The 27181-nt window shown below is 42.9% G+C and overlaps 1 protein-coding gene across 3 annotated transcripts in view; it reads left to right on the top strand.

The window, feature by feature from the left end:
* Nucleotides 1-27181, top strand: part of FAM135B (family with sequence similarity 135 member B) — a 364542-nt gene that overhangs the window by 237134 nt on the left and 100227 nt on the right. For all 3 annotated transcript variants that reach the window (XM_019032899.4, XM_063709528.1, XM_063709529.1), the window contains exons 5-7: nucleotides 3070-3140; nucleotides 8814-8987; nucleotides 16764-16890. In XM_019032899.4, coding sequence (XP_018888444.4) covers nucleotides 3070-3140; nucleotides 8814-8987; nucleotides 16764-16890 — 372 coding nt within the window. The remainder of the gene's footprint in view (nucleotides 1-3069; nucleotides 3141-8813; nucleotides 8988-16763; nucleotides 16891-27181) is intronic.

Below are 27181 nucleotides of genomic sequence, written 5' to 3'. Positions count from 1 at the left end.
GTGCTGTATGGCAGGCACTGTGCTGATTTTTTTGTCTGGAATACCTCATTGAATTATTGCAACAACATGATGAGGTGTTTTACTACTCCTGTTTTACAGATGAGGATACAGTGACTTAGAGAAGGCGTTTATCTAAAGTCATACCACCCGGAAGTTGTAGAGCCAGGGTTTGAACCTGGGCCGTCCGATCACAAAGTCTGTGTTTGTGACCAGTGTGCAGGATGGGCACTATGTGAGGTTGATAGAGGAATGGGTCCCTCATGTGGCCAGCCCCCATGGTTGAAAATGACAGCAATAATAATAGCTAACCTTTGTTGAGAATTGTCAGTTCAATTGTGAACAAAGCCCTTTGTGTACATTTTTAAATTTTAGTTCACACGATAACGATGCTTTGCGAGTAGGTGTAATTATTTTACTCCCATTTTATGGATGAGAAAACAACAGAGAGGTTGATTGGCCCCAGGTCTCATAGATATGAAATGATAGAACTAAGAGTTGTACACATGTATCTGGATTTCAGAAGCTGCCCTCTTAGCCATCAGGCTGTGACAAAGCTCAAGATAGTAGTTAAGAATGGAGGAGAAAACAAGAGAGTCACCATTATGAGTTGAAACCAAGCAGTGAGAGAACGTCCAATCTAGAACACACACGTGACCATGGGAGAAGGCCAAAGAAATGGAGCCCTTGACAGCATCTGGGATGTGGGACTCTCACTAGCTGAGTTTGGGAAAATGCCTTTACCACAGGGAGCCTCAGTTTCCACATGTGTAAATGCAGGACAGTCTTTCCTAACTCATAGTTTTATCCACATTAAATAAAATAGTATATGTATATGATAGTTTATTACCTGCCAAATAATAACTCTTCTGTAAATGCTAGCTTCTTAACATTATTTCTACTAGTTTGCAGAACTGCTTCCTGGTCATGAGAAAATGACCCTTGAAAGGAGATGATGACTCTAATTGAGATAAGGCAGAATAAAGGAAAATCATTGTGTGTATGGTGTGTGTGTGTGTGTGTGTGTGTGTGTGTGTGTGTGTCTTTTTGAAGGGAGGGGTAGGAAGTCAACAACCAACCATGAAATAAATGTTTAGAAAAAGCAGTGACTTCATTCTGGAATATCTTGCAAATAAGATTCATTAAAGCATTGTAAAGTCATATCCCAGCTCAATTTAGCTACAGCTTATCCAGGAGAATGATTTCTCTCCCAGTTCCTAAGGAAATTGCAGCAAGTTTAAAACTGGAGTTTACTTTGAATTTTCATTACCCAGGCAAATGCGTGCTCAGAAGGTAGTTGGGAAGCTTACTTTGCCAGTCTCCCTTCCTGGTGACAAGAGGCTGCAATGCTTTCCTTGTGTATTTGAAGCTAGATTCATGATTATGCAAAACAAAGCTAGGAAAGGAAGTTATTTATAGCACTTGGATTCAGCAAAATGTTAACTTTTAAATGCTTTTTTTAAAATAACAAATTTTAAACCCTGGAGACCTAAAGATAAATTCCATCTGTATGTCTCTCCATGAATTATACTTAACCAGGAAGACGTTTCCAAAGAGATCCTTGGTTAAGAGATTTCCATCCCAGGAAGATGAGGAGATTCTTGCAAAGAAAGAAAAAACAAAAAAGGTGGGGATTGGGAAAGAGCTTTATTTATTCCTCAAAGATGCATTGATACTTTCTATGCAGCAGACACTATTTCTGGAGCAAGGGATCAAGAATGAATTGAAACTAGTCTCTCTCTTAATCATATAAGGATTACTGGGGACACTACCCAAGAAAATAGCCAGGGGCTTTTAGCTGCAGGCCAAATGCGTGTCAGTGAATACTGTGAATGGTGGTAGACGGGACAGCAATTACCTGATCTGAACAGTTTCCAAATGAGTTTCTAAATGCCAGCCCAGCACTCCCAAGTCCAGGGTTTTGTTTTGTTTTGTTTTATTTTTTGGTTTTTTTTTTTTTTGTAGAAGCTGAAAACCCGTAATACAAATATGAAATTGCCTGAATGGTAAATGTTTGCAATTTGTTCAAAACATTTTCAAAAATACTATGGGGTCTAAACAAGACACATCAGCAGACAATACTTGGCTCACAGGCTTCCAGGTTGTAACACCGCCTCCAAAATTGTAATAGGCACCGTTAAATACCAAGATAGACAAGACATGGGCTTTGTGGTTACGGATGAAAAGGGCTCCATCCTGCCTGTGAATGAGGAGGAGACCAAGTCCTATCACAGGTGTGCAGAACTGACGCTGGGTTGACCTCTGAGTAGAGGTGGTGGCGAGATCTGGTATTTAGCAAGTAATGCCCCCTTGAGTTGGGGGTGATGTGAGAAAAAGAGAACTAGGGGTACCATCTTCCAGGTGTATATGAGAAACTGACACGAGGAATAAAGATTCCTGTGTTGAAAAAGTATGTTTTTTTTTCTTAAAGCAAAGGACAAAAGCAGCCATGAGTAGGACATAAAATGCCAGTGTCTTAAAGTGACAATGGTTAAATACAATGGATTTCAAGACAAAAATGAAGAAGCTGCTTTCTTATGAAGCTGAGACGCCTGAAGAAGTGACTACTTTCCCAAACATGAGCTTCCTCCTCTGGACACGTGGGCAATGGTGCCTGCCCTGAGAGGATGCCTGAGGGTTAGAGATGACATTGCTCTGACTTAATCCCATTGCTAGCCAAGTGGGATTTCACTGCGAGTTCACTGCTCCATCCTTCCCAGAGCAGGTGCTACAGAACACTTTACTCTTGCCCTAGATGGGATTCTAGATCAAATCCAAATGAGATTCTCAAAAGCCCTGCAAAAAGGAAACTTGTTTAGCATTTTTTTTGCAAACTGACTTCTCCCAAACTGGGTATGTATATCCCTTCTATTTTTCTTTTTGTGTAATACTCTCAGATATCCTGTTCACCCAGAACTCCATGAAACATGCATGGAAATTCTGCTTTCAGCATAAATGACATTGATTTTTGGACAAGACAGTGTTTCTCTACTTTGGGAAGTAGACCAGCTAAGTATTTCGTTTGGACAAGATTTGACTCCTGAAATCCCTTGGACTTTGTTTCTTTTGCAGATGGAAGACGCACTGAGTGAAGTAGATTTTCAACTCAAGGTGGATCTGCACTTTACGGACAGTGAACAGCAGTGAGTGTCATGGAAATTATTGAATTGTAGTAGCACACTGCTCTCCTCCCCGCTTCCCCACTCTTGGGATAGCCTCATAGCCTTGAACCTCAGAACGTCTCTCAGATCAGCATCTCCTGATAAGCTGCAATGTCCCTGACTCAGGGGTGCAGGCTAAGAAAGTTTGTGTGGTCATTTCAAACCACATACATTTTAGTCAGGCAGCTCAAATGCATACACAGAAATCTCATAACTTGTTGGCTTTACTAACTGGCACTTTCTCATGTCTGACACCTTCACACATCTTACAATGTGATAGAAATTGGGGGTTTTAGATTAATGACCCTATGAGGCTACAAATGACAAATCCCCTTCTGAGTCAAAGGAGATTCTTCTAGGATTCTACATCTTTGTGCGACATATCTGCTATTATGTTTCAACTCTGAAACTTGAAACTCCATTTATCTATAACCTGCTCATTAAATGCAGGAGGCAACTTTCTTCTTTCTTGGAACTGCTTTCTTTTAGCTTGTTCTGTGGCCTCTTCTTCCTACCCTGGGCTGAGCTGTCAGGCCAACTAAGCTGGGATATTTCAGCTAATAAGTAAGTCATCCTTTTTTAGGTATGAAAAGTCCAGTGAAGTATAATACCAGGACTCTAAACCTCATCCATTGTATAACTTCTTTCTGTTGCCTCCTTTCTCTACCTCACCTCCAGATCCAGGCTTTCCTAGGGTAGAAAACTCCCAGTGTAGGAACAGGGCATGGTAGGGGGCTTCATATCCCCCCTTTCTTTCCCACTGCAGTTTGCAGGCTTTGCAGGGTCAGGCACAGTAAGGAGGGAAACAGTGGAGGAAAGGGCAGGGGTTCATTTTTAAGTACGATTGTAATATGGTAAACCCTGAACTGCCCTTAGGATGTTCTTATGAATTCCTTAGAAAGAGACTGCTTAGGTACCCCCTGGCCAGAAGACAGTCACCCAGCCCCATCCCTGCAGTTATCTGATGTAGTGATGCCTCACGAGAGCTGGGTGACTCATTCCTTGCAGTTAGCTCTTTGGGGGTGGATACTTTTCCAAAGCACACACATCTGGCCCACGGGAAATGGACACAGACACTTTAACCCTCATTCCACGTATGTGGAGAACCTCCTCTGCGGAGCCTGCTCCTTCCTGTTTAGACCAATCCAGCCACCCTCAGCTTCTCTCCTGATGGCCTTTGCAGAATGAGTTGAGCACCAGGACCTGCATTCCCACTGTTCTAGGGGAGACAGGGCAGTCTCCCTTGAAGACCTCCTCCCTTGGCTTAGGCAAAGGGAGGAAAACTCCTTCTTTCTCTGTTAGCAGAATCTCGGCACACACTGACCACTGTCTGCAAATTAAAGTCAATTCTCACTTCTGGTTTCTGTAACCTCTCCAACAAATGTTTCCCCTTTTCCTTTGGAGAATGGAGAATTGGGAAGCTGATGAGCCAATGCTGGCAGAACTGTTCCCTTTATCCCTTCAAAGTTCAGACTTGGCCAGGGGCAATGGCTCATGCCTGCTATCCCAGCACTTTGGCAGGCTGAGGTGGAAAGATTGCTTGAGCCCAGGAGTTCAAGGTTACAGTGCGTCGTGATTGTACCACTGCACTCCAGCCTGGGTGACAGAGCAAGACTGTGTCTCAAAAAAAAAAAAAAAAAAAAAAAGGTCAGGTTTCTTCTCAGAACTTCTTCCCCTTCTCAAGGACTGTCCTGTCTCTGAAATCTGTCTAATCCATTATGGGACTGTTCATAACATGAGGAGCTGAGTCCAAGGGGATTTGAACCAAAGATGGATGTCTACTGAAGTGTCAGGGACTTGATCATGTATGGGAATTGAGAAGGGGCATCCGCTGATGTCTTGCCTGGTACCTGGGCTGGCAGGAGTATCTACCTTGTTCGTGCCACACTCTGGGTTCAACTTCACAGATGCCTCACTTTTGTCTCTATCTGGACCCCAGTCCTCTGGCCACCTGCTTTTCTCATTACATCTGCTTTCTCCTTAGCAGGATAGTGTAGAGGCTTGAGGAATCCTACCTGCTTCACCCCATTGCCAGGACTTGTTCTAGCACCATACTGAACTCAGAAGCCCTAAAAGAGGCTGGCCTTCTTCCCAAGCTATAAACTCAGAAGTAAAGCCCTGACTTTACTGTGTCCTATTTTCCCCTAACCATCTGGGGTTTCTGTCATTAATGTCTCCATTAACCCACCCCGCCCTATCACTCTGTTCCACTTCCTTCCAAGACATTCATTCATAGCTTTATGGTAGACATTACCAATTCATCACAGAACCCTGCTGCTAACTCCAAGCTCAGCCTAGAAATCAGCCTCCAACCTGCCCTCCATGTGATAAGTCATAGTGTATACAGTAAATGAGACCTTCTGTTCAACAAAACAGTAGTTAATGGAGAGCCTTTGTACAGGAGATTGGTTTATTCAAAGTGTATAAAACTCAGAAACTATAAAACATTGGAGAAGTCCCCACATTTTCATAAATCTCAGTAGTTTCAGTTACAAAATAGATATCATTATAGAATACATACCTCATAGGTCTGTCTGATGATTAAGAGAGACAATATATGTAATAGGCCAAGTACGCAATCTGATGAATAAATGTCTTCTTCCTCTTTATGGCTTCCTAGTTGGAAGTAAGGCCAGGCTTCAATGTGTTGCTTCCTCTCCCGAGCACTTAATAATAATCAGAGCAAGGGATTTCATGAACTATAAGATTAGCTAAGAGGAACAGGAAGCCAGAGGCTGGGAAAGATTGAAAATGCCACATTTTTAAATTTTCATAAATTGAGTTTAAGGATGACAAGGCATCTGTGGCATATCCTGGGGTGGACATTAGGCTCTGAAACATGACCAAATCATCTGGCCTCTTTAGCATCAGGTAAGTCTGGGTGGGAACAAAATGGAGAAGCAGAGCCTCTCATATGAGGGACGGAAGAGCTTGTGAAATTTGTCTTGTCTGGTGGCTCTCAATGCAGGCAGGAGGATTCTGACCCCTGGAGACATGTGGCCATGCCCAGAGACATGTTTGGTTGTCACAGCTCGGGAGGATGCTTGAGGGGAGATGTGAGCACAATAAGGGCGGGGCTTCACTTCTGACTTTATAGATCAGAAAGAAGGCCAACCTCTTCTAGGGCCTTAGAACAAGTCCCAGGGATGGTGTGAAGCAGACAGGATTGTCACACTTAGATATTGCCATCTAGTGAGTAAAGGCCAGAGATGCTGCTTCACATTGTAGAGTGCACAAATCAGCAGTGCCCCCTCCCACCACAAGAAAGCATGATTCAGTCCCCAAAGCCAATGTTATGAGGTGAGGAAACCCTGCTTTATCCTAACCTCATATTTACTTGTTACTCTGCAAAGACCCATCAGAACCTGTTTGCACAGGGATGGGGAGCTCACTCCTTCACGTCATGGCCCATTCTGCCCTGAATAGTTCTGCTGATCGGGAAATTCTTCTTTATTTCAAGGAACAATTCATCCCTGCGCATCTGCCCTCAGTAGACTTCAGTTTTATTTCTTGTGACCACCCAGACAAATCCCCAGTCTGGATGGCAGTTCAGAAAAGAAGCCTTCTTGGCCAGGCACGGTGGCTCGCACCTGTAATCCCAGCCCTTTGGGAGGCCAAGGCAGGAGGATCACTTGAGGTTAGGAATTCGAGACCAGCCTGCCCAACATGGTGAAACCCCATCTCTACTGAAAAAATACAAAAATTAGCTGGGCGTGGTGGTGCACACTTGTAATCCCAGCTACTTGGGAGGGTGAGGTGGGACAATTGCTTGAACCCAGGAGGCAGAGGTTTCAGTGAGCCGAGATTATGCCACTGCACTCCAGCCTGGCAGCCTGGGTGACAGAGTGAGACTCCATCTCAAAAAACTAAAACAGAAACCTTGTTTATATAATCTCCAGGTTAACTAGTAGGGTTCTTTCTGTGTATGTTTTTTGTTTGTTTAATTTTTTTGTTTGCTTTATTTCCCTTATAAGAACTCAGACACTCTCCTATCAATGCAGTCAAGTTTATCACCATCATTTCAGAGCTTAGAGACCTCCCTGCACCACCATCAGGACCTAAGTTTTAGCTCCATTTTGGATATATCTATTTCAGAGCACAGGAGAGCTACCGCCTCTCCATTCTTAATTCTTTACTCTTACTAATGTGGCTTAAATTCTTGTTAACATTTTTGCCATCTTTGCTACACTGACATGTATTTAACCTCCTGTTGTTCAAGCCCTAGGGATATATCTGTGATTCTTAGGAACCTGTGTCTGACTGGATTCAAAGCAATAGTGAGCAGTAACTCAGAAACAACTGTGAATCAGGAAGACCTGGTCCAAGATTACGTTTTTGCCTTGTGGCTTTGATTAACTCTTGTTGGCTTTACTTCCTTTTCTACAAACAGAATAATGCCAATAAATACCTCCTGTGATTGCCATACAGAGTAAAGGGGAAAGTACCATGTTCAGTTCATAATAAGCTCTCAACAAATTGTAGCCTGAATTAAAAAGAATGTAAATGTTAACACCTTGCTGAGATTCATGGCCTAGACCCTTCACCCTCTCCCCGACAGGTTTCTTTCTGGTACCAGGGGACCATTATTCATATTCAATCTATGGAGTCACCCTGAGCTCTAATAATTTAGCTGGCTCTTTCACTTGGCCTTTGTTTGCGCACAAGGAACAAGGGTTTCAAGGAAGCAAAGCCTATGGTGTTGGGTCTTAAGAGACTGCTCCCTTCATCTCGCCCTTTCTCTGCTTCATTTCCTTATCTATGGATGGAGGACAAGCATTTCCTCTCTGCTCTTCTCATGAAAGATGCTCCTCCCAGGTTTCCCTTGTGGTCTGCTTCAGAGAAATTTGCACAGCCCAAATGACTGGTTCTCAGGATTTGAGATTAGCACTGCGTCCTCCTGGGGGTGAACATGGCCCCAGGTTTTATTTAGGCAACAACCAATCTTCTTTTAATCACCAAAGATGCTGTTGGGTCGTGTGCCAGTTGGTTTAATCTCTTAGACTCAGATACATGTCAATTACAAAATATTGGAGCAGACATTGGGGAATCCTTGATGAAACTAGTCAGACTATTTAAGCATTATGATTTGGGAGTCATTCATTCTTTTGTTTGTTCAGTCAGTCAGTTGTTCATTTTCATTCGTATTTATATTCTCAATACCTGCCAGATGCTAGGCTAGGTATTGGGACTATAAAGACGCATTATTCATAGTCCCTTAAGAGGTAGGAATCTGTTAGAAAACACAGGCTCACACAGTCAGTGCAGCGTTATGAGGAGAGCACTGGACATCTGGGCATCTGTGGGGGAAGTAAAGAAGTGGAAAAAGTAGGAGGCTTCGATGTTGAAGAGTCTTTAAAAGCTAGTCTGAGCTTCTTATCCATCACTGACACATGAACTTGATGTCCGTGACAGTGGAGCATGTCACCAGATCTGTTGTGTAGCAGCTGTGTGGTATCTAGTGATACCTGTAAGCCATGATTTTCTCATCTGCCAATGGTGGGAAAAATGATTTCTACCAGGCAGAGCATTTGCAGGATTGAATGAGATGATGTATGCATGGTGCTTGGCCCATGGAGAGGCTTAATACAGACATGCTAGGATGACAGCAGGGGAAACCCACCATTTCTCACGTGAGCTCACATGCTTGCCTTCTAGGTTGAGGGATGTGGCTGGGGCACCGATGGTCAGCAGCCGAACGCTTGGCCTGCACTTCCATCCCCGGAATGGTCTGCACCACCAGGTCCCGGTCATGTTCGACTATTTCCACCTGTCTGTGATCTCGGTGACCGTCCATGCTGCCCTGGTGGCTCTGCAGCAGCCCTTGATCAGGTATGAAGTTCGGAGGCAGCCCTGATATGTGGGAGCCACCTTCCATTGCAGGTGTGGTAGAGGGGCAGGGAGTTTTCCAGGAGAGATCAGCACACGCAAGGGAGTTTCTCTAAGGCTGCAGGTTTAAGCTTTGGGCCTCACTGAGGAGCATGCGAGAGAGGAAGGGGGAGGTCCCAAAGGGAGACTGGTGTGGAACCCGGAAGTCGAAAACCTGCAAACTATGGCTTACACCAGGAAGACTTGGAGTCTGGCTTCACATTTTTCTAACTGTGCCTTCTTTGAGAAGTCATCTAATGTTCCTGAGTCACATAATCCTTTATGACAGGAACACTAATGTGTGTCCCATCTACATAAGATTTTAGTGAATCTCAAATGAAGATGGTACCAGGCACATGTTAGGGGCTTAGTTTTCTTTTTCTTCCCCAAGTTGTTATTTGTTCAAATGTAGAAGGTTCATTCGTTTGTTTGTTTGTTTATTTACTTACATGAGATGGAGTCTTGCTCTTGTTGCCCAGGCTGGAGTACAATGGCACCACCTCGGCTTGCTGCAACCTCTGGTTCCTGGGTTTAAGCAATTCTGCTACCTCAGCCTCCCGAGTAGCTGGGATTACAGGCACCCGCCACCACGCCCAGCTAATTTTTGTATTTTTAGTAGAGACGGGGTTTCACCATGTTGGCCAGGCTGGTCTCAAACTCCTGACCTCAGGTGATCCACCCTCCTTGGCTTCTCAAAGTGCTGGGATTACAGGCGTGAGCCACCACACCCAGCCCATTCATATGGTTTGGTTCTTCCCTTCAGTGAATTTTCCTAGAACATGTTCCAGCTCATGTGAAGCACTGAGGTTCTATGAATGCCCCAAGTAGAGGGACAGAACTGACAGCATCTAGCATATTGTACCATGCTCACCTGTCTTCATATCTACTCCCAGCATGGCCAGATAGGTGCATGAAATAATTTCAAAACATTACACATGCACATGGGCAAAAGTTCCATGTGTGCAATGTTTATGCATAGAATGTTGCAGCATGGTGTTTCCAAAAGAGATCTTTCCTGATTTCCCTTTTCTGAATGGCTTCTCAGTGCTGACAGTTTTAAGTGCATATACAGGAGACTAGAATTTTCACTACGTTTGCTGTTCTTGTCCTGAAGCCCCTATTCTTTGCTGGGGTCAGAGAGTAGGAAATTAGTTACCCAATCTGACCCATGCCACGTGACCAGGAGCTGCTGCCCCCGGAGGTGTGATCCAGTGACCACGCCCATCTGCTGGGTTCCTTTCCTGGCTCCATTATTCTTTTATTCAATGGGTGTCTACTGGAGGCCTGCTGTCCTCTAGGGAAAGTGTACGTGAATATGCAGTGCATTCTACTGTGGAATATAAAAATACTTTGGAATAGATCTTTCCCTCAGTGAGTTCACAGTCCAGTGAAGTGGGCCCATTCGCATATATGAAATTAGAATATGGTAAATGCTGTTGTGGTAGAGTTTGGTAGAAAATGTTACAAGATTCACAGTTATAGAAACAAAGGACAGCAGACCTGACCTTGGGAAGTGACAGGAGACATAGAATCCAGAAAGCAGCAGAGAGTACTATCATCCTGTGAAGAATATTCCCACAGGATATTCCCCAGCTGCTAATGCACTCCAAGGCTTGGCAAATCACATCCTCAACACAGAGTTAAGGGCATGATCTGTCTGCCCTCTGCGAGGTGAGGCTAGTGAGGTCAGGTCCTGGGATTAGCAGGCTGTCACTGCTGAAGATGAGGCAAGAGAAGGTGACAGACAGCCTGGGGTAGGAAAGGCAGAGCTTTCTGCAGAGGATTCTGGGGCCCTAGGATCAAATTGTTCTTTCATCGGCTGGAGTCAAGACCATGTTATCATCTAGCCCTACCACTTACTTTTTGGGGATCCTTGGATAAGTCACCTAACTTTTCTAGCATCTGTTTCAACATATAAGTCAATGAATGAGTCAAAGGAATTTTCATTTATTTTATTTTACTTTTATTGTTTTATTTTTTTTTGAGACAGCGTCTCACTCTGTCTGTCACCCAGGCTAGAGTGCAGTGATGCAAATTCAGCTCACTGCAACCTCTGCCAACTGGGCTCAAGTGATCCTCCTGCCTCAGCTACCCAAGTAGCTGGGACTACAGGCAGGAGCTGTCATGCTTGGCTAATTTTTGTATTTTTTGTAGAGACAGGGTTTCACCAAGTTGCTCATACTGGTCTCAAATTCCTGAGGTCAAGCAATCCACCCACCTCAGCCTCCCAAAGTACTAGGATTATAGGTGTGAGCCACTGCACCCAGCCGAAATTTTTTAAAAATGAGATGTGATACTAACCCGAGAGGGATGATGAGGAGGTGCAATGGGATGAAGTATATAGTGCTGCATGTGGTGAAAACATGCTTGCTTCAAGGTGGGTGTCACTAAGCTTTAGCCACTTCTAGAGAGGCCATGTCTGGAAGCTCTGAGATAAATCAAGTCTGGCATCATTAAAGTCTCAGAGTGTGGCAGAAACACATATAGACCAAACTGTAATTCTGAGCAATACCTGTTAAGCAAGGGATGTGGGAACCCAGTGTAGGGTAGGAATTAAAGGGATGGTTTTTAGGATTAGACAAACCCATGTTGCAAATCTGAGCCCCCTGCTTGTTAACTCTGTTAGCTTGAGCATGTGAGTTTCAGTTTCGGTACATACCAGAAAGCTTTTAGAAGGATTAAATGAGACAGCACATGTAAAACCCTTGGCCATTCATTCAGTCGATTTTTATTTAGCACCTCCCATATTCCAAGCCCTCACCTAGGCCTCATGTCTAGCACATAATAAGCATTTAGTGAATGGTACGTAATTGTTAGCATGGGAAAGAAGCAATTCTACTTCAGGGACCTGAGAGAAATCTTTCTAGAAGAAACAGCCTTTGTGCTACATCCAGAGGATAAGAGACTGTGACAATGAAAAGTGAATTTGGAATGGTAAATTGGAGTTATAGTTTAATACAGTAATTAATGACACATTAAGGAATTGAGAATTTGTTTATTGTATAAAAAGGAGGCACTGAAAGTTTTGAGCAGTAGAGTTACCTGGTAAGATCTATGTTTTGTAAAGACTCCAGCAGCTTTGAGTTGGTTAGACTGGAAGTTACATCAGATTGGAGGCCGGTTTGGTGATGCAAGTGTTTATGCCAACCGAAAGGGCAGAGAGCAGGTGTATTAGTCTGTTCTCACTCTGCTATGAAGAAATAACTGACAGTGGGTAATGTATAAAGGAAAGAGGTTTAACTGACTCACAGTTCCACAGGGCTGGGGAGGCCTCAGGAAACATACAGTCGTGGTGGAAGTGGAAGTAAACACGTCCTTCTTCACATGGCAACATCAAGGAGAAGTGCTGAGCAAAAGGCGAAAAGACCCTTATAAAACCATCAGATCTTGTGAGCACTCACTCACTATCACAAGAACAGCATGGAGGTAACTGCCCTCATGATTCAGTTACCTCCCACCAGATCCCTCCCACCACATGTGAGGATTATGGGAACTACAATTCAAGATGAGCTTTGGGTAGAGACATAGCCAAACCATATCATTCCACCACGATCCTTCCCAAATCTCATGTCCTTGTGTTTCAAAACACAATCATGCCTTTCCAACAGTCCCCCAAAGTCTTAATTCATTCCAGCATTAACCCAAAAGTCCAAGTCCAAAGTCTCATCTGAGACAAGGCAAGTCCCTTCTGCCTATGAGCCTGGAAAATCAAAAGCAAGTTAGTTATTTCCTAGATACATTGGGGGTACAGGCATTGTGTAAATACAGCTGTTCCAAATGGGAGAAGTTGGCCAAAACAAAGGGGCTACAGGCCCCATGCAAGTCCAAAATCTAATAAGGCAGTAATTAAATCTTAAAGCTCTGAAATAATCCCCTTTGACTCCATGTCTCACATCCAGGTCATGCTGATGCAAGAGGTGGGCTCCCATAGCCTTGGGTAGCTGTGCCCCTTGACTTTGCAGGGTACAGTCCCCTCTACTGGCTGCTTTCATGGGCTGATGTTGAGTGTGGCTTTTCCAGGTGCATGGTGCAAGCTATTGGTGGATCTACCATTCTGGAGTCTGGGGGATTGTGGCCCTCTTCTCATAGCTCCATTAGGCAGTGTCCCAGTGGGGACTCTGTGTGGGGGTTCTGACCCTATATTTCCCTTCTGCACTGCCCTAGCAGAGATTCTCCATGAGGGGTCTGCTCCTGCAGCCAACTTCTGCCTGGACATCCAGGAGTTTCCATATAGCCTCTGAAATCTAGGTGGAGATTCCCAAACCTCAATTCTTGACTTCTGTGCACCTGCAGGCTCAACATCAAGTGGAGGCTGCCAAGGCTTGAGGCTTGCACCCTCTGAAGCCATGGGCTGAGCTATACCTTGGCCCCTTTTAGCCACAACTGGAGCAGCTGGAACACAGGGCACCAAGTCCCTAAGCTGTGCACAGCAAGGGGGCCCTGGTCCCAGGCCCTCAAAACCATTCTTTCTTCCTGGGCCTCTGGGCCTGTGATGGGAGGGGCTTCCATGAAGGTCTCTGACATGCCCTAGAGACATTTTCCCCATTTCCTTGGTGATTAACATTGGGTCCCTCATTACTTATGCAAATTTCTGCAGCAGGCTTGAGTTTCTTTCCAGAAAATGGGTTTTTCTTTTCTATTGCATCATCGGGCTGCAAATTTTCCAAACTTCTGTGCTCTGCTCCCTCTTGAAAGCTTTGCTGCTTAGAAATTTCTTCCACCAGATACCCTAAATCATCTCTCTCAAGTTCAAAATTCCACAGATCTCTAGGGAAGGGGCAAAATGTTGTCTTTGCTAAAGCATAGCAAGAATCATCTTTGTTCCAGTTCCCAAGAAGTTCCTCATCTCCATCTGAGACACCTCAGCCTGGACTTCATTGCCAATATCACTATCAGCAATTTGGTTAAAACCATTCAACACGTCTCTAGGAAGTTCCAAACTTTACCACATCTTCCTGTCTTCTGAGCCCTCCAAGTTTCTAGGAAATTCCAAACTTTCTCACATTTTCCTATCTTCCTCTGAGCCCTTCAAACTGTTCCAACCTCTGCCTGTTACTCAGTTCTAGAGTCACTCCCACATTTTTTGGGTGTCCTTATAGCAGCACCCCACTCTCTGTGTTACCAGTTTACTGTATTAGTCCATTCTTATGCTGCTGTGAAGAAATACCCAAGATTGGGTAATTAATAAAGAAAAGAGGTTTAATTGATTCACAGTTCTGCGGGGCAGAAGTGGCCTCAGGAAACTTACAATCATGGTGGAAGGGGAGGCAAACATGTCCTTCTTCACATGGTGGCAGCAAGGAGAAGTGCTGAGCAAATGGGGGAAAGCCCCTTATAAAACCATCAGATCTCATGAGAACTCACTCACTAGCAGGAGAACAGCATGGAGGTAACCACCCCCATGATTCAATTACCTCTCACTGGGTCCCTCCCACAACATGTGGGTATTACCAAAACTACAATTCAAGATGAGATTTGGGTGGGGACACAGTGAAACCATATTAGCAGGCTTCACTCCCATTTTATAATGGGGTCCCCGATACTATTCTAATGAGAATTTGGGAATCTTAGAAATCTTAGTAAAATGTTTAACCTTCCGACAGAAAGAGTCTTTTGCAAGTTTGTCTGCAGCAACCTTGCTGGAGTGAAACACAGACAGAAATTCACAGTAAGGGCTAGACTTCTTCAGGGTTGGGGGTAAAAATAGAATTGTCTTCTGTCCTCTGGATTTTGCAGGGAGAACTTCTATCAGTTGGATCACAGCAGCTGGAAACAAAGGGAACCCTTTAAGTTTGTGGGAAATACCTGTCAAATAGGGCAAGCACTAGCTTTTCCAGAAAAGCAGTTTTTCGCAGCATCAGTTAAATACAGTTATCATGAAACAGGTGTGAAATTAACATTTAACCTCCAAAACCCCTTAGCCTTCACTAAAACAAGCTGAAGCAAAGAATCCAATTTTTAACATCCAAATGGATATGATTGGATTTCACTTGAGGGATTCAGATCCACCAGAAAAGCTAATTAAGACCACCCTTAAGTAAATAACAAGTTATTTTAGTTATTAATTTGCAGTCTGTCCAGTGAATGTGCCAGGAGTATTCACAGAGACACTTTATACTTTTCTTCTGGAATGTTCCTTCTATCCATCTTATAGCTAAATTAGAGAGTTGCTTCAACTTGCAATTCAAAACAAATCAGAACAATGATTCTATTTTATTATATGTGTGGTATTAGCAACAGATAGCTCCTAGCATTGATGGAAGCCTTGCTGCTTGCCAGACACTGTACTGGAAGCTGCCTCTGGCTTATCCCATGGGACCCCAACAACCACCAAATGGCTAGGGTGCTGGTATCAAACCTTCTGACAGGGAGAAGCAGAGTTAGGGAGATTAAAAACTTGCCTCAGGTCACACAGCCTTTAGGGAGTTGAACCCTGAGAGGCTGTATTTATTGCCCCCTCACTGCTTGACCATACTCTGAGGACCATCTCTGGACACATTCTTTTCACCTCGTTTGCATCATAAATTGCTCTCCTGCACACACTGGCCTGAGTTTTCCTGCATTGTATTACATCTGTTGGTTTCCTTTGCTCTTTAGACAAATGTCTTTAAGGTGAAGGCTGTGCCTCAATCATCTTATCATCGTAGCACCTAACCCACTGCCTGGTATATGGTATGGGCCTAATAAATATTTGAATAAATGAATTAAACATAAATATAATGCTAAATTTATTTTCCTGTCAATATTTTAAGCGGGAACCTGGATCTCTTGGATTAAGCCCTTCCACAAATGTTTCTTGAGCACCCATAGTGAAGATGATGAAGATGATGTCACCTGGGGCTATTTATTGTCAAGACCCTCTTTGCCATCAGAGACTTTAAATTTTACTGAGGGACTAAAACATGCCTAGAATATAGTATCTACAATATGACAAAACATCCATTAGAAAAGAAATTGAACAGAAGAGATCTAAAAAAGAATATGAGTATAAGTAAACATTACTGGTATATCAATTGATGAAAATCAAACAGGTAAAGATAGAGGAAGATGATCATAAACTCAAATATGATAAATTTGAATAATCACACATCTTTTCCTAATCTCCTTTGATCCTGAAATTGATCATTGCCATCACAATATGTCCATTAATCTTTGGATTGCAGAGCTGGGCAGGAACTGCACATTTGTGAGCTGAGCAGGTTATGGTCTTCCCAATTAGCATTGACACAGCGAGTGCTTTCTGGCTTATGACAGTCTTTGACATCGTATTAGACTCTCATGCGGATCATGGAGGAAGATGTTTTATGCTTTTCCACAGAAGAAAAGAGGTCCAGGGAGGGAGGAGTTGGTGGAAGGAGCAGAGACAGGACTCAGACCTTATCTGGTCAGAGTTGCCCCTGAAACTTTCGGAGCCCATGCCACCTTCCCCTCTAGTGATATAAGCTTGGAGCTCTGCTTCAGTGTTTCTTACAGGTATGTTGTTGGCATTTAGGGTGGGCATTTACATGCACACATTGTAGGATGTGTATCATCATTGACTTTCAAGCTTACGTGCCAGTTGTACCCTCTTTATCATCAAAATATCCACAAATGTCACATGCAAACACTCCCTAGGGGGTGAACTACTCGTAGATGACTTATCCCAAATGCTTCACAGGAACACTCCTCAAAGGGGCTGAGTTAATGGCACCATCACTTTCTTTACCTCCTTTTTCACCCTTTCAATTATCTTTTGTTTAGTTTTACTCGTCCAGGAAGAGGCTCCTGGCTTGGTAAAGGTGGCCCAGACACCGGACAAGAACAGTCTATCATTTCTCTGGAAAACTTGGTCTTTGGAGCTGGGTACTGCAAGCCGACTTCCTCAGAGGTAAGGCCTGTGTGGGGCAGTTGCTTCAAAACTTTCAAACTTTACTTTGTAGAGTGTATGTTCTATGAGATTCATGCTTCTTTGAAACATCCCCTTCAGAGATTTTTGCTAATTTGACCCTTCCTTTCACCATCTTCCCACCCCTTGTTTTTATCACTACAAGCTCTATCAGACATATTTCTAAGGCCAAGCCCTGGGATAGATACAGGGAATATGATCTTCATATGATACTTCTTATATGTGGTCTCTTGGAAGAATATGGTTCTCTGTAGGTCAGGAGGCTGTGCTGTGAGGGGGCCACTCAGACTATGTAATAACATTGAAGGCCATGTCTGGTTTCAAAACCTGGCTCCCGCTTTCATTTGTGCACTCTCTGAACATCAGTTTTCCCACCTGTAGAGTGGGCTCCCCAATAGCTAATAATCTCATGGAGTGTTATATGTACCCAAATGTTGTAATAAATGTAAAGTTTCTAGCCCGGTATCCAATACTCACTAGCTGCTGACTAAATATGCATATCCTGTCCTTCCCCTTGTTCTTTTATCCTAGGAAACATCCCCTACTCTTCTGTGATGTGCAGGGCTTTAACCACATAGGGTATGATTCTGCTCATATTTCTCCCAAGCCAGTATGTGCTATGTTTTTATTAGTGGCCTACTCATAAATAAACATCCTGTATTATTCAGGGTTCTCCAGAGAAATAGGACCAATACAGCCAATAGAAACACACACACACACACACACACACACACAAAGAGATTTATCATAAGTAATTGACTCACATGATTTTGAAGGCTGAGACGCCCCCAAATCTTCAGTCAGCAAGCTGGAGACCCAAGAGTGCAGATGGTATCATTCCAGTCCAAGGCTAAAGGCCTCAGAACCAGGAAAGCTAGTGTTATAAGGCCCCTTGCAAGTCTAAGTCCAAAGGCAGGAGAAAACTGATGTCCCAGATCAAAGACAATAAATAAGAGAGACAGTTTTCTCTCACTCAGTCTTTTTGTCCTATTCAGGCCCTCAATGGATTGGATAAGGCCTATTCACGTTGGAGAGGGCTATCTGCTTTATTCAATTGACCAGTTCATCCAGACATACCCTCACAGGCTTACCTAGAATAATGTTCAACCAAACATCTGGGCACCTTGTGGCCCAAGTAAGTTGACACGTAAAAGTAACTGTCACATTAATAGTAACTATCACTACTAATTTCTGAGTAGCCCACATTATAAGTGTGATAAACTGTCCATGCCCAGTCAGCCCCCCAAAAGAGGTGCTCTATCCTCCTATACAGTCAGGCTCTGTGCACAGCCTGTTCAGAATATTAGGTAATGCACTCAGCTCGCTCTTCTGTGATGTCATCTTTGCTAGCTCTGAGACCCAGCCAGGAGGTCTGGTGGCAAAAGCTGCCCAACTCATGTCTTCATCTTGTCCAAGCTGCTGTGTCACATGATTTTATGGTCCTGAGAAGCAAAGAAAAGAGTTGTCAAGAACCTGCTGAGGGGACCTGAAGCCAGAATGGGGGGTTCTGTGCCATGGAAGGAGCAGATTTTAGAGCCAAATAAGACCAGTTCCAGGGTAAACTCCAGTGACTTGTAGATGCAGAACTTCAGTCAACCACTGAGCTTCTCAGAACCTGACGTCCTTAGCACTGACGCAGGGCCCAGCAGATAGGAACTGAATGAGTAAGAAAGCGAGTGGAAAGCAGTGAGCCCTGTAGCATGTCACTGGACTGTCCCTGCTGTGGGTCCTTTGCTACAGGACCATCACTGAGGCAAAGCTCCCCGTGGTCGGCTGAAGCCTTTGCTGTGACTACATCACAGTTCAGCTTCTCCCTCTGTCCAGTCTTCCTTCCTTCAGCCCCCACTTGGGCTGGCACCTAGAGTTTCAGTAGACCCCATTGTAGAGACTGAAGAGTCTCAGAGCCGGTGCTGGCCCTCAGAACGTCAGAACCTACTGCCTGAAAATCTTCCACTCAAACTCTGTTTTCCAGGGAATGTGGCCTGGGGCGTTGGGGAATGTCAGTGGTCACAGATCAATTCAAAACACTTTCAACACTCATCTCCCAAGCCAAGGGCCTTTGCTGAAGCTGCCACAGGAGGTTGTGAAGATGATTATGAGAAGGTTTCTGTCCTGAGGGACTCTGATGTGCAACTCCCTGTACACCCTCCAAGACTTTGTCAGGTGCCACCATAATATGAAAGTACTCTCTGATTTCTTAAAAAGAAATACTTTCTCTTCAATTCTGTAGGCATTTCTGTCCTTCCTCCACTGGGCTCTGAGTGGCTGGGAATAGAAACCAACTCATTCAGCTCCCCATCCCTGGGGCCAGCACCATGCCTGCCATACTCAGTGCTCAATAAAAGTGTGGGGAATGAATGATACAAATGTGTGAATCATATTCATGTAGGAAGCTGAGCAGCAAGACACTGAGGCCACACAGACTATTCATTGCTTCACACGGCAGGAGCCAGTAACCAAATGGGAGGCAGCTGTGGAGTGAGGGGCATCTCTGCTGATGTGTGTGTGCCCAGCTCAGAACGTTAGACCTGATATGAAGTGGGATGGAATGGCACACATGATAGACCATTTCAGTCCACCAGACTCTGTTACAGATGACATATCTGAGCATGGCCCAGCCAAATTTCTATCTCTGAGACTGTTACAATGTGGTAGAAAGCAGACTCTGGTTACAAATGCCTCCTATGATAAATGCTATGTGGCTTGGGGGAACTCATTCACTCTTGTGGAAACTTAGTTTTCTTTTCTTTTCTTTTTATACTTTAAGTTCTAGGGTACATGTGCACAATGTGCAGGTTTGTTACATATGTATACATGTGCCATGTTGGTGTGCTACACCCATTAATTCGTCATTTACATTAGGTATATCTCCTAATGCTATTCCTCCCCCCTCCCCTACCCCATGACAGGCCCCGGTGTGTGATGTTCCCCTTCCTGTGTCCAAGTGTTCTCATTGTTCAATTCCTACCTAGGAGTGAGAACATGCGGTGTTTGGTTTTTTGTCCTTGCAATAGTTTGCTAAGAATGATGGTTTCCAGCTTCATCCATGTCCCTACAAAGGACAGGAACTCATCCTTTTTTATGGCTGTATAGTATTCCATGGTGTATATGTTCCACATTTTCTTAATCCAGTCTATCATTGATGGACATTAGGGTTGGTTCCAAGTCTTTGCTATTGTGAATAGTGCCGCAGTGAACATACATGTGCATGTATGTTCTTTATAGCAGCATGATTTATAGTCCTTTGGGTATATACCCAGTAATGGGATGGCTGGGTCAAATGATATTTCTAGTTCTAGATCCTTGAGGAATTGCCACACTGTCTTCCACAAATGTTGAACTAGTTAAACTAAAGAGCTTCTGCACAGCAAAAGAAACTACCATCAGAGTGAACAGGCAACCTACAGAATGGGAGAAACATTTTGCAATCTACTCATCTGACAAAGGGCTAAAATCCAGAATCTACAAAGAACTCAAACAAGTTTACAAGAAAAAAAACAACCCCATCAACAAGTGGGTGAAGGATATGAACAGACACTTCTCAAAAGAAGACATTTATGCAGCCAATAGACACATGAAAAAATGCTCATCATCACTGGCCATCAGAGAAATGCAAATCAAAACCACAATGAAATACCATCTCACACCAGTTAGAATTGCACTCATTAAAAAGTCAGGAAACAACAGGTGCTGGAGAGGATGTGGAGAAACAGGAACACTTTTACACTGTTGGTGGGACTGGGAAACTTAGTTTTCTTAACTGTGAAATGGGATCACATCTACCTTCTAGGGAGGATTTCAGAAGTTAATATGTATAAAAACATCACAGAAATAGACTTAGGCCCATGATACAGTATAGCATTTTCTTTTTATTTCTCTTCTTGGCTATTTTTGGGGATGTGTGTCAAAGCAGACATCCCTGTCTTTGACCAGACTCAGATAAAATGGTTTATTTGTGAGTGCTTAGCTTTGAACTTGCTCATGGAGTTTAGCTCAATGGGTTATTTTCAGGACTTGATTCTTTTCCTGTGCATTTTCCATTTCAGTCCCATCCAATTATGCAGATTCAGTGCTGTGCACCCACCCTGTGCCTTCCCACCAGACAAGTGCTGCCAAGCAAAGAATAAAATCCACTCCCTCCACCTCCCCTGGGAGCTTTGTATCCAAATCCCTGAGAAGCCCAGCGCATTAACAAATAACACTGGAATCCGCACAGATTGTAGCATCAGCTGGAAGGATTAGAGAACAGGTGTTCCCTTCAAAATAAGCCTTTCCTTGCAGAGACATTTGCAAAACTGGAGTTTCATAGCAAAACGAGCTGATTGGCGTAAAAAATCACAGGGAGGTAAGGGTTGCTGAGACAGGCCATGTCTTTTTCTCATTAGCCCTGGCCCCTCTCCCCTCGTGGCCTCTTTTCTTTCCTGCAGCACCTTTGACATCTAGACATTCCACATTTAGAGTTGGTGGAGCAAGCGCTTATGTTCCCTCTGCATCTGAAACCAGCAGCTTCACACTAGGGGAATTATTTACCCTCTTTGACTCTTGGCTTATCAGTCAAAGGATATACTAATGCCTGGCTCACAGGGTTGCTGAGAGGATTAAATGAAATAAGCTTATAAAGGCCTTGAGCATACAGTCTGACACAAACATGCCCAGTAAAAACCTCCTGCTGATATTATTTTTTTCTGTCATTTATCCACATAATTAAATCAAATGTTACTCCAAGAGCTTCAATGCAGCCTTGTGGTGAGACATTGAGTGAAGAGTCTGCCACGTGGTTTTCCTCAGTGCCAACCTGCTGTGTGACCTTGGGCCAGGCACCTACCCTTTCTGGGTCTCAGTTTCTCAAGGTATAGAGAGATAATTGGATATGATCATCCCAGAGGCCTCCTTTAGCCTTTTGTGTGCTGCTTTTACTGTGATATCCCTGACACTGCCTGGTCCAGTTGGGGGCAGCTGGCACATGCTCGATGTATTAGTTTCTCCCGAGTAACAGAACCAATAAGTTGTATATGTGTGTGTGTGAATGTGTATGTGTGTGTATATTTTAGATTTTAAGAAATTGGGTCATGCACTTGCGGAGGCTGGTAAGTCTAAAGTCTACAGGGTAGGCTGGCAGGCTGGAGACCCAGGGAAGAGTTGCCATCGAAGTTGAATGCAGTCTGCTGGCAGAATTTCTTTTTCTTTGGGGAAAGTCAGTCTTTTTCTACTGAAAGGCCTTCAACTGACTGAACAGGGCCCACCCATACAACTGAGGGTTATCTGCTTTACTCAAAGTCTAATGATTTAAATATTAATTTCCTCTAAAAGATGCCTTCACAGAAACATCTGTAATGTTGGACCAAATACCTGGGTTTTGTGAACTGGCAAGGTTGAGACATAAATAGCCATCACAGCTGATGAATACTCAGGCTCTGACAGACTGTCATTAAAGATCAAGGATTCAGGCTGGGCACTGTGGCTCACGCCTGTAGTCCCAGCACTTTGGGAGGCCGAGGCGGGCAGATCACCAAAGGTCAGGAGTTCAAGAACAGCCTGGCTAACATGGAGAAACCCCGTCTCTACTAAAAATACAAAAATTAGCTGGATGTGTTGGCGGGCATCTGTAATCCCAGCTACTCAGGAGGCTGAGGCAGAAGAATTACTTGAACCCTGGAGGCGGAGGTTGCAGTGAGCTGAGATTGTACCACTGCACTCCAGCCTGGGTGACGGAGTGAAACTCTGTCTCCAACAAAAAAAAAAAAAAAAAAAAAAAAAAAATCAAGGATCCAGTTACTCAGAGTGAGGTGCACCCTGTTCTTCCCCAAGGAAGGCTGCACACCACTTTTCTTCTCACTGACATAAGGAGGGCTGTTCCATCATCCGACGGAGGAATGGCAGCCTGGTAGGAAGACACGGACTTTAGGGAGATTTCTTTGTCTTCAGATCTCCATTTCCTTGGGCAGGGGCTTTAGTACATGTGCTCATTTATTCATCTATCAGCCATTTATTTAGCCCCTACTGTGTGCTAGGATCTGTGAGCTGCAGGGACTGAGACAATGAATAAAACTCAGTGCCAACCCTTAATGGATCCTGTGATCCGTTCACCATGTTGTACATGAAACAAAGGAATAATTAAAAATTACACATTTCACCATAGTGTGAAAAGCATGTTATTGATCATTTCGAATCACATTTTTGAACATCTACTTTACATCAAATATGCTGGTAAGCCACTTATGTGCATGGACTTCTTCAATTCACAGAATGGCCCTTTCATATTTCCTTTTACAAATGAAGACATTGAGACTGGGAGAGTTTAAGTATATCACTGCTGCCACACAGCTGAGCAGGGACCAAGGTGGAGTTTTAAATCAGTGAGCCTGATGCCATCTCCTCATCCCCATCATTAACCATGACGTGAATGTTTAACCAAAGAAGGTTGTGATACCTTTTGTCCTTCTTTGGAAGGATGTGATAATATTCTAGTGTGTATGTGGGGATGTGTGTGTGTGTGTGTGTATGTGTGTGTGTTCTTTATCCATTTATTCATTGATGGACACTTAAGTGGTTTCCATATTTTGGCTTTTGTGAATAATGCGCCAATGAATGTGGGAGTGCCAATTTCTCTTGGAAGTCCTGATTTCAAATATTTTGGATATATATCCAGAAGTGGGACTCTAGACTCTAAGCTCCACCAGAGCAGGGTGCGTTTCTGATTTATTTACCTATGTATGCCTGGCACATGACATATGGCCACGAAGCCTTTGTTGAGTAAATGAGTGTTGGATGCCTTGGAATCTGAGAACATCTGAACTCAGAAGAACAAAGGAACTTACAGATAGAGTGTCAGGCATTTGACTTTCCCAACAGACCTGTTTCCAGCCTGCACATTGAGCCTCCCAGTTCCTTGGCTCACCCGTGGAGATGATAGGTTTGGCTTTGCAGTGGGGAGCACCTTTCTCTGAGATGAGTGTGCTGGCCAACAAAGTGAAATCCTCCTTCCTTTGTTTTACTTAGAAGATGGTTTCCCAGACAGAGGAATGCATGTCATTGAGAAAACGTACAAGGTTGCCACTCTGAAGCTGTCTTTAAGTCGAATTGCAGAGAATCGTAGAACAATATCTTCCTCAGAGTGGGTAATGCTCACACTGGACAAGAGGATGTGCTTAGCTTTATAAGGCTCCTACCATGCCGAGCCTTGTGCCATGACAGCCCCTTCTCCTCTGATGGGAGGTGTGTGTCTGGCAGGGCAGGGTGGGGAGGGGGAAACTGAGGCACAGAGCTGCCTCTCAGGCAGAAATCTTATTTCTTCTAAGTAGGCTCTTCTTCTTGTTCTCTTATACCCAGTTCTATTGGATTCTTTGCACTTTGCCTTTGCTTTGAATATGCCCTTGCTTGTTACTGTGAACACCCTCATATTCTTTTCATGAGGATGTAGAGTCACATACATAAGACACAGACATGCATAATTATCATTAAACATGACATTATGTTGTCTCTAGACAGGACATCTCTTTGAGCAGAGATACTGCCATTGGTTTATTCACTAATCAAACATTAATCAAGCATTAACTCTGTCTCAGGCACTGTGCAAGGGGTTTGTGATGCAGCCATGGAAATGACAAGTCTTCATCCCAGCCTGGTGTAGCATCTTCATTGCTAGAGCCCTTGGTGCCCATTAGTTTCTGACACATTGTGGGTGTCAGTTAGTGCTGAGTCAATAAGTGAGGTGAGGAGATAGAGACTTACATCTTCTTATATCTACGATGAGTGGCCACTGTAGATGTAGCCATCAGACATAGTAGGCACAGGGGCTAGGGTCTACAGTACTTTTTAAGGACCAAAGGAAAGTTTTGATTTCTTTTAAAATCAGAAAAAGATAAGGAATATGGTCCAGTCTGAATTATAGTCACCTTTATACAAACAGGTGCAAAAATACAATTTTAAATACTTGTTTTATGGATGAAGGAGGCCTATGAAGGCAAAGGTGCCTGGGGCCCACAAAAGTCATAATTCAGCTCTGAGAGCAATTATTATTATCCCTCATTATCATCTCCTGATTATAGACATAGAAATACTGAGCCCAGTGAGCCTGGAGGACTTCCCCAAGGCTTGAAGATGTGAACCTAGAACTGAGTCCTCTCTGGCCCCAGGCTTTACTAACACTCATTGCAGCAGCATGTCTGCCTATACACGGAGTGTGCCACAAGGACATTTGTACACTGATGAAGTAGCTGAATACAAGAGGCGCCACTGTTTGACATTTTTAAATAATATGCTTTAAGGTTAACTACCTAGAGAAGGACCAAAGTTACCAGAAAAAAATGTTTTTCAGGTTCATCCCTGTGGTTACATGTGGCAGGATTTCATTCTTTATTAAGACAGAATAATATTCCAGTGTGTATGTATATACAGATATGTTTTTCTTCATCCATTCATTCACTGATAGACATGTAGGTTGTTTCCATATCTTAGCTATTGTGAATGATGCTGCAATGAACAAGGGAGTGCAGATTTCTCTTGGAGATTCTGATTTCAAATATTTTGGATATATATTCAGAAATGGGATTTCTGGATCACATAATAATTATATTTTTAGCATTTTGAGAAGCTGCCATATTGTTTTTCATAGTGGCTGCACTATTCTACATTTCTATCAGTGTTGTACAGTGATTCAAATTTCTCCATGTTCTTTTCAATACTTATCTTTTATACTGTTGTCAACACATCTTTTTTTTACAAGATAAGTGTTGACAAGTTTAATTCATTTGAGTCTTTTAATGCAAAAGTCAGCAGTATTGCTTACTTATACACCATCCTTTTTATTAATGAAAATTGCCTTGTTCCATGTCATCAGCCTTCTGATGCCTTGCTCCTTACCAGTATTTCTAGGCATGATGAGAGATGTCACGTGATGACAATGAGGTGTGAAGTGATATCTCATTTTGTTTTTTATTTGCATTTCCTTAATAATTAGTGATGCTGAGTATCATTTCATATGCCCATTTGCCATTTGTATGTCTTCTTTGGATAAATGACTATTCAAGTCCTTTGCCAATTTTAAAAATCAAGTTTATTTATTTATTTGTTGTTGTTGTTGTTGTTGTTGTTGAATTGTAGGAGTTCCTTATGTATTTTGGATATTAACCCCTTATTGGATATGTGGTTTGCAAATATTTTTCTTCCATTCTGCAGGTTGCATTTTCACTCTGTTGATTGTTTCCTTTGCAGTGCAGATACTTTTTAGTTTTGTGTAGTCCTACTCATCTATTTTTGCTTTCCTTGCTGTTCATTTGGTGTCATATCCAAGAAATCATTGCCAAGATTAATGTCATGAAGCATTCCCCTTATGTTTTCTTCTAGGAGTTTTACAGTTTTGGGTCTGACGTTTAAGTGTTTAATCCATTTGAGTTGATTGTTGTATATGGTGTAAGATATTGGTACAATGTCATTCTTTTATGTGTGGATATCCAGTTTTCCCATCATCATTTGTTGCGGAGGCAGCCATTTTCCCATTGTGTGCTCTTAACACCTTATCCAAGATCAGTTGTATATGAGTTGGTTCATTTCTTAGTTTTATATTATTATGTTAAAACCACTTTATTGAGGTATGAGTGGCATAAAACCTATACATATTTAGCGTCTACAATTTGGTGAGTTTGGATGGGCTTGCAATTTGATTCAGTTGGTCTATATATCTGCTTTTATGCTGTTACCATACTGTTTTAATTACTATAGCTCTGCAATATATTTTGAAATCAGAAAGTGTGATGCCTGTAGCTTTGTACTTCTTTCTCAAGTTTGCTTTGGCTATTTGAGATCATTTGTAATTCCATATGAATTTTAGGACTGTGCTCAGTGACATCAACTAGTCACAGAACAACAAATACTACAGGATTCAACTCATATGAGGTATCTAATATAGTCAAGCTCATAGAAAAAGATAGTATAATAGTGGTTGACAGTGGTGAAGGGGAAAGTGGGAGGTTGCTGTTCAATGGGTATAAAATTTTAGTTATATGGGATGGATAAATTCTAGATATCTGCAGTACAACATTGTGCCTATCTTAAAAATACTGTATTGAACACTTACAATTTTGTTAAGAGGATAGATTTCAAATTAAAAGTTTTTATTAGAATTTTAAAAAATGAAATAAAAAATAAGTTACCAAGAAAACATAAAAACACAAGTTATTTAAAGAAAAAAGTTTTATAGTTAAAAAACTGTACTTCATAACTTCTACTATTTTAAGAATTAAGATGTCAAGCACTTTTGCATTTTCCCCCATTA

The sequence above is a fragment of the Gorilla gorilla genome, chromosome 7 (assembly GCF_029281585.2).
Source record: "Gorilla gorilla gorilla isolate KB3781 chromosome 7, NHGRI_mGorGor1-v2.1_pri, whole genome shotgun sequence".
In the NCBI taxonomy this organism is placed as follows: Eukaryota; Metazoa; Chordata; class Mammalia; order Primates; family Hominidae; genus Gorilla; species Gorilla gorilla.
The sequence above is the reverse complement of the archived record's forward strand: the minus strand, read 5'-3'. Positions and strand labels throughout refer to the sequence as shown.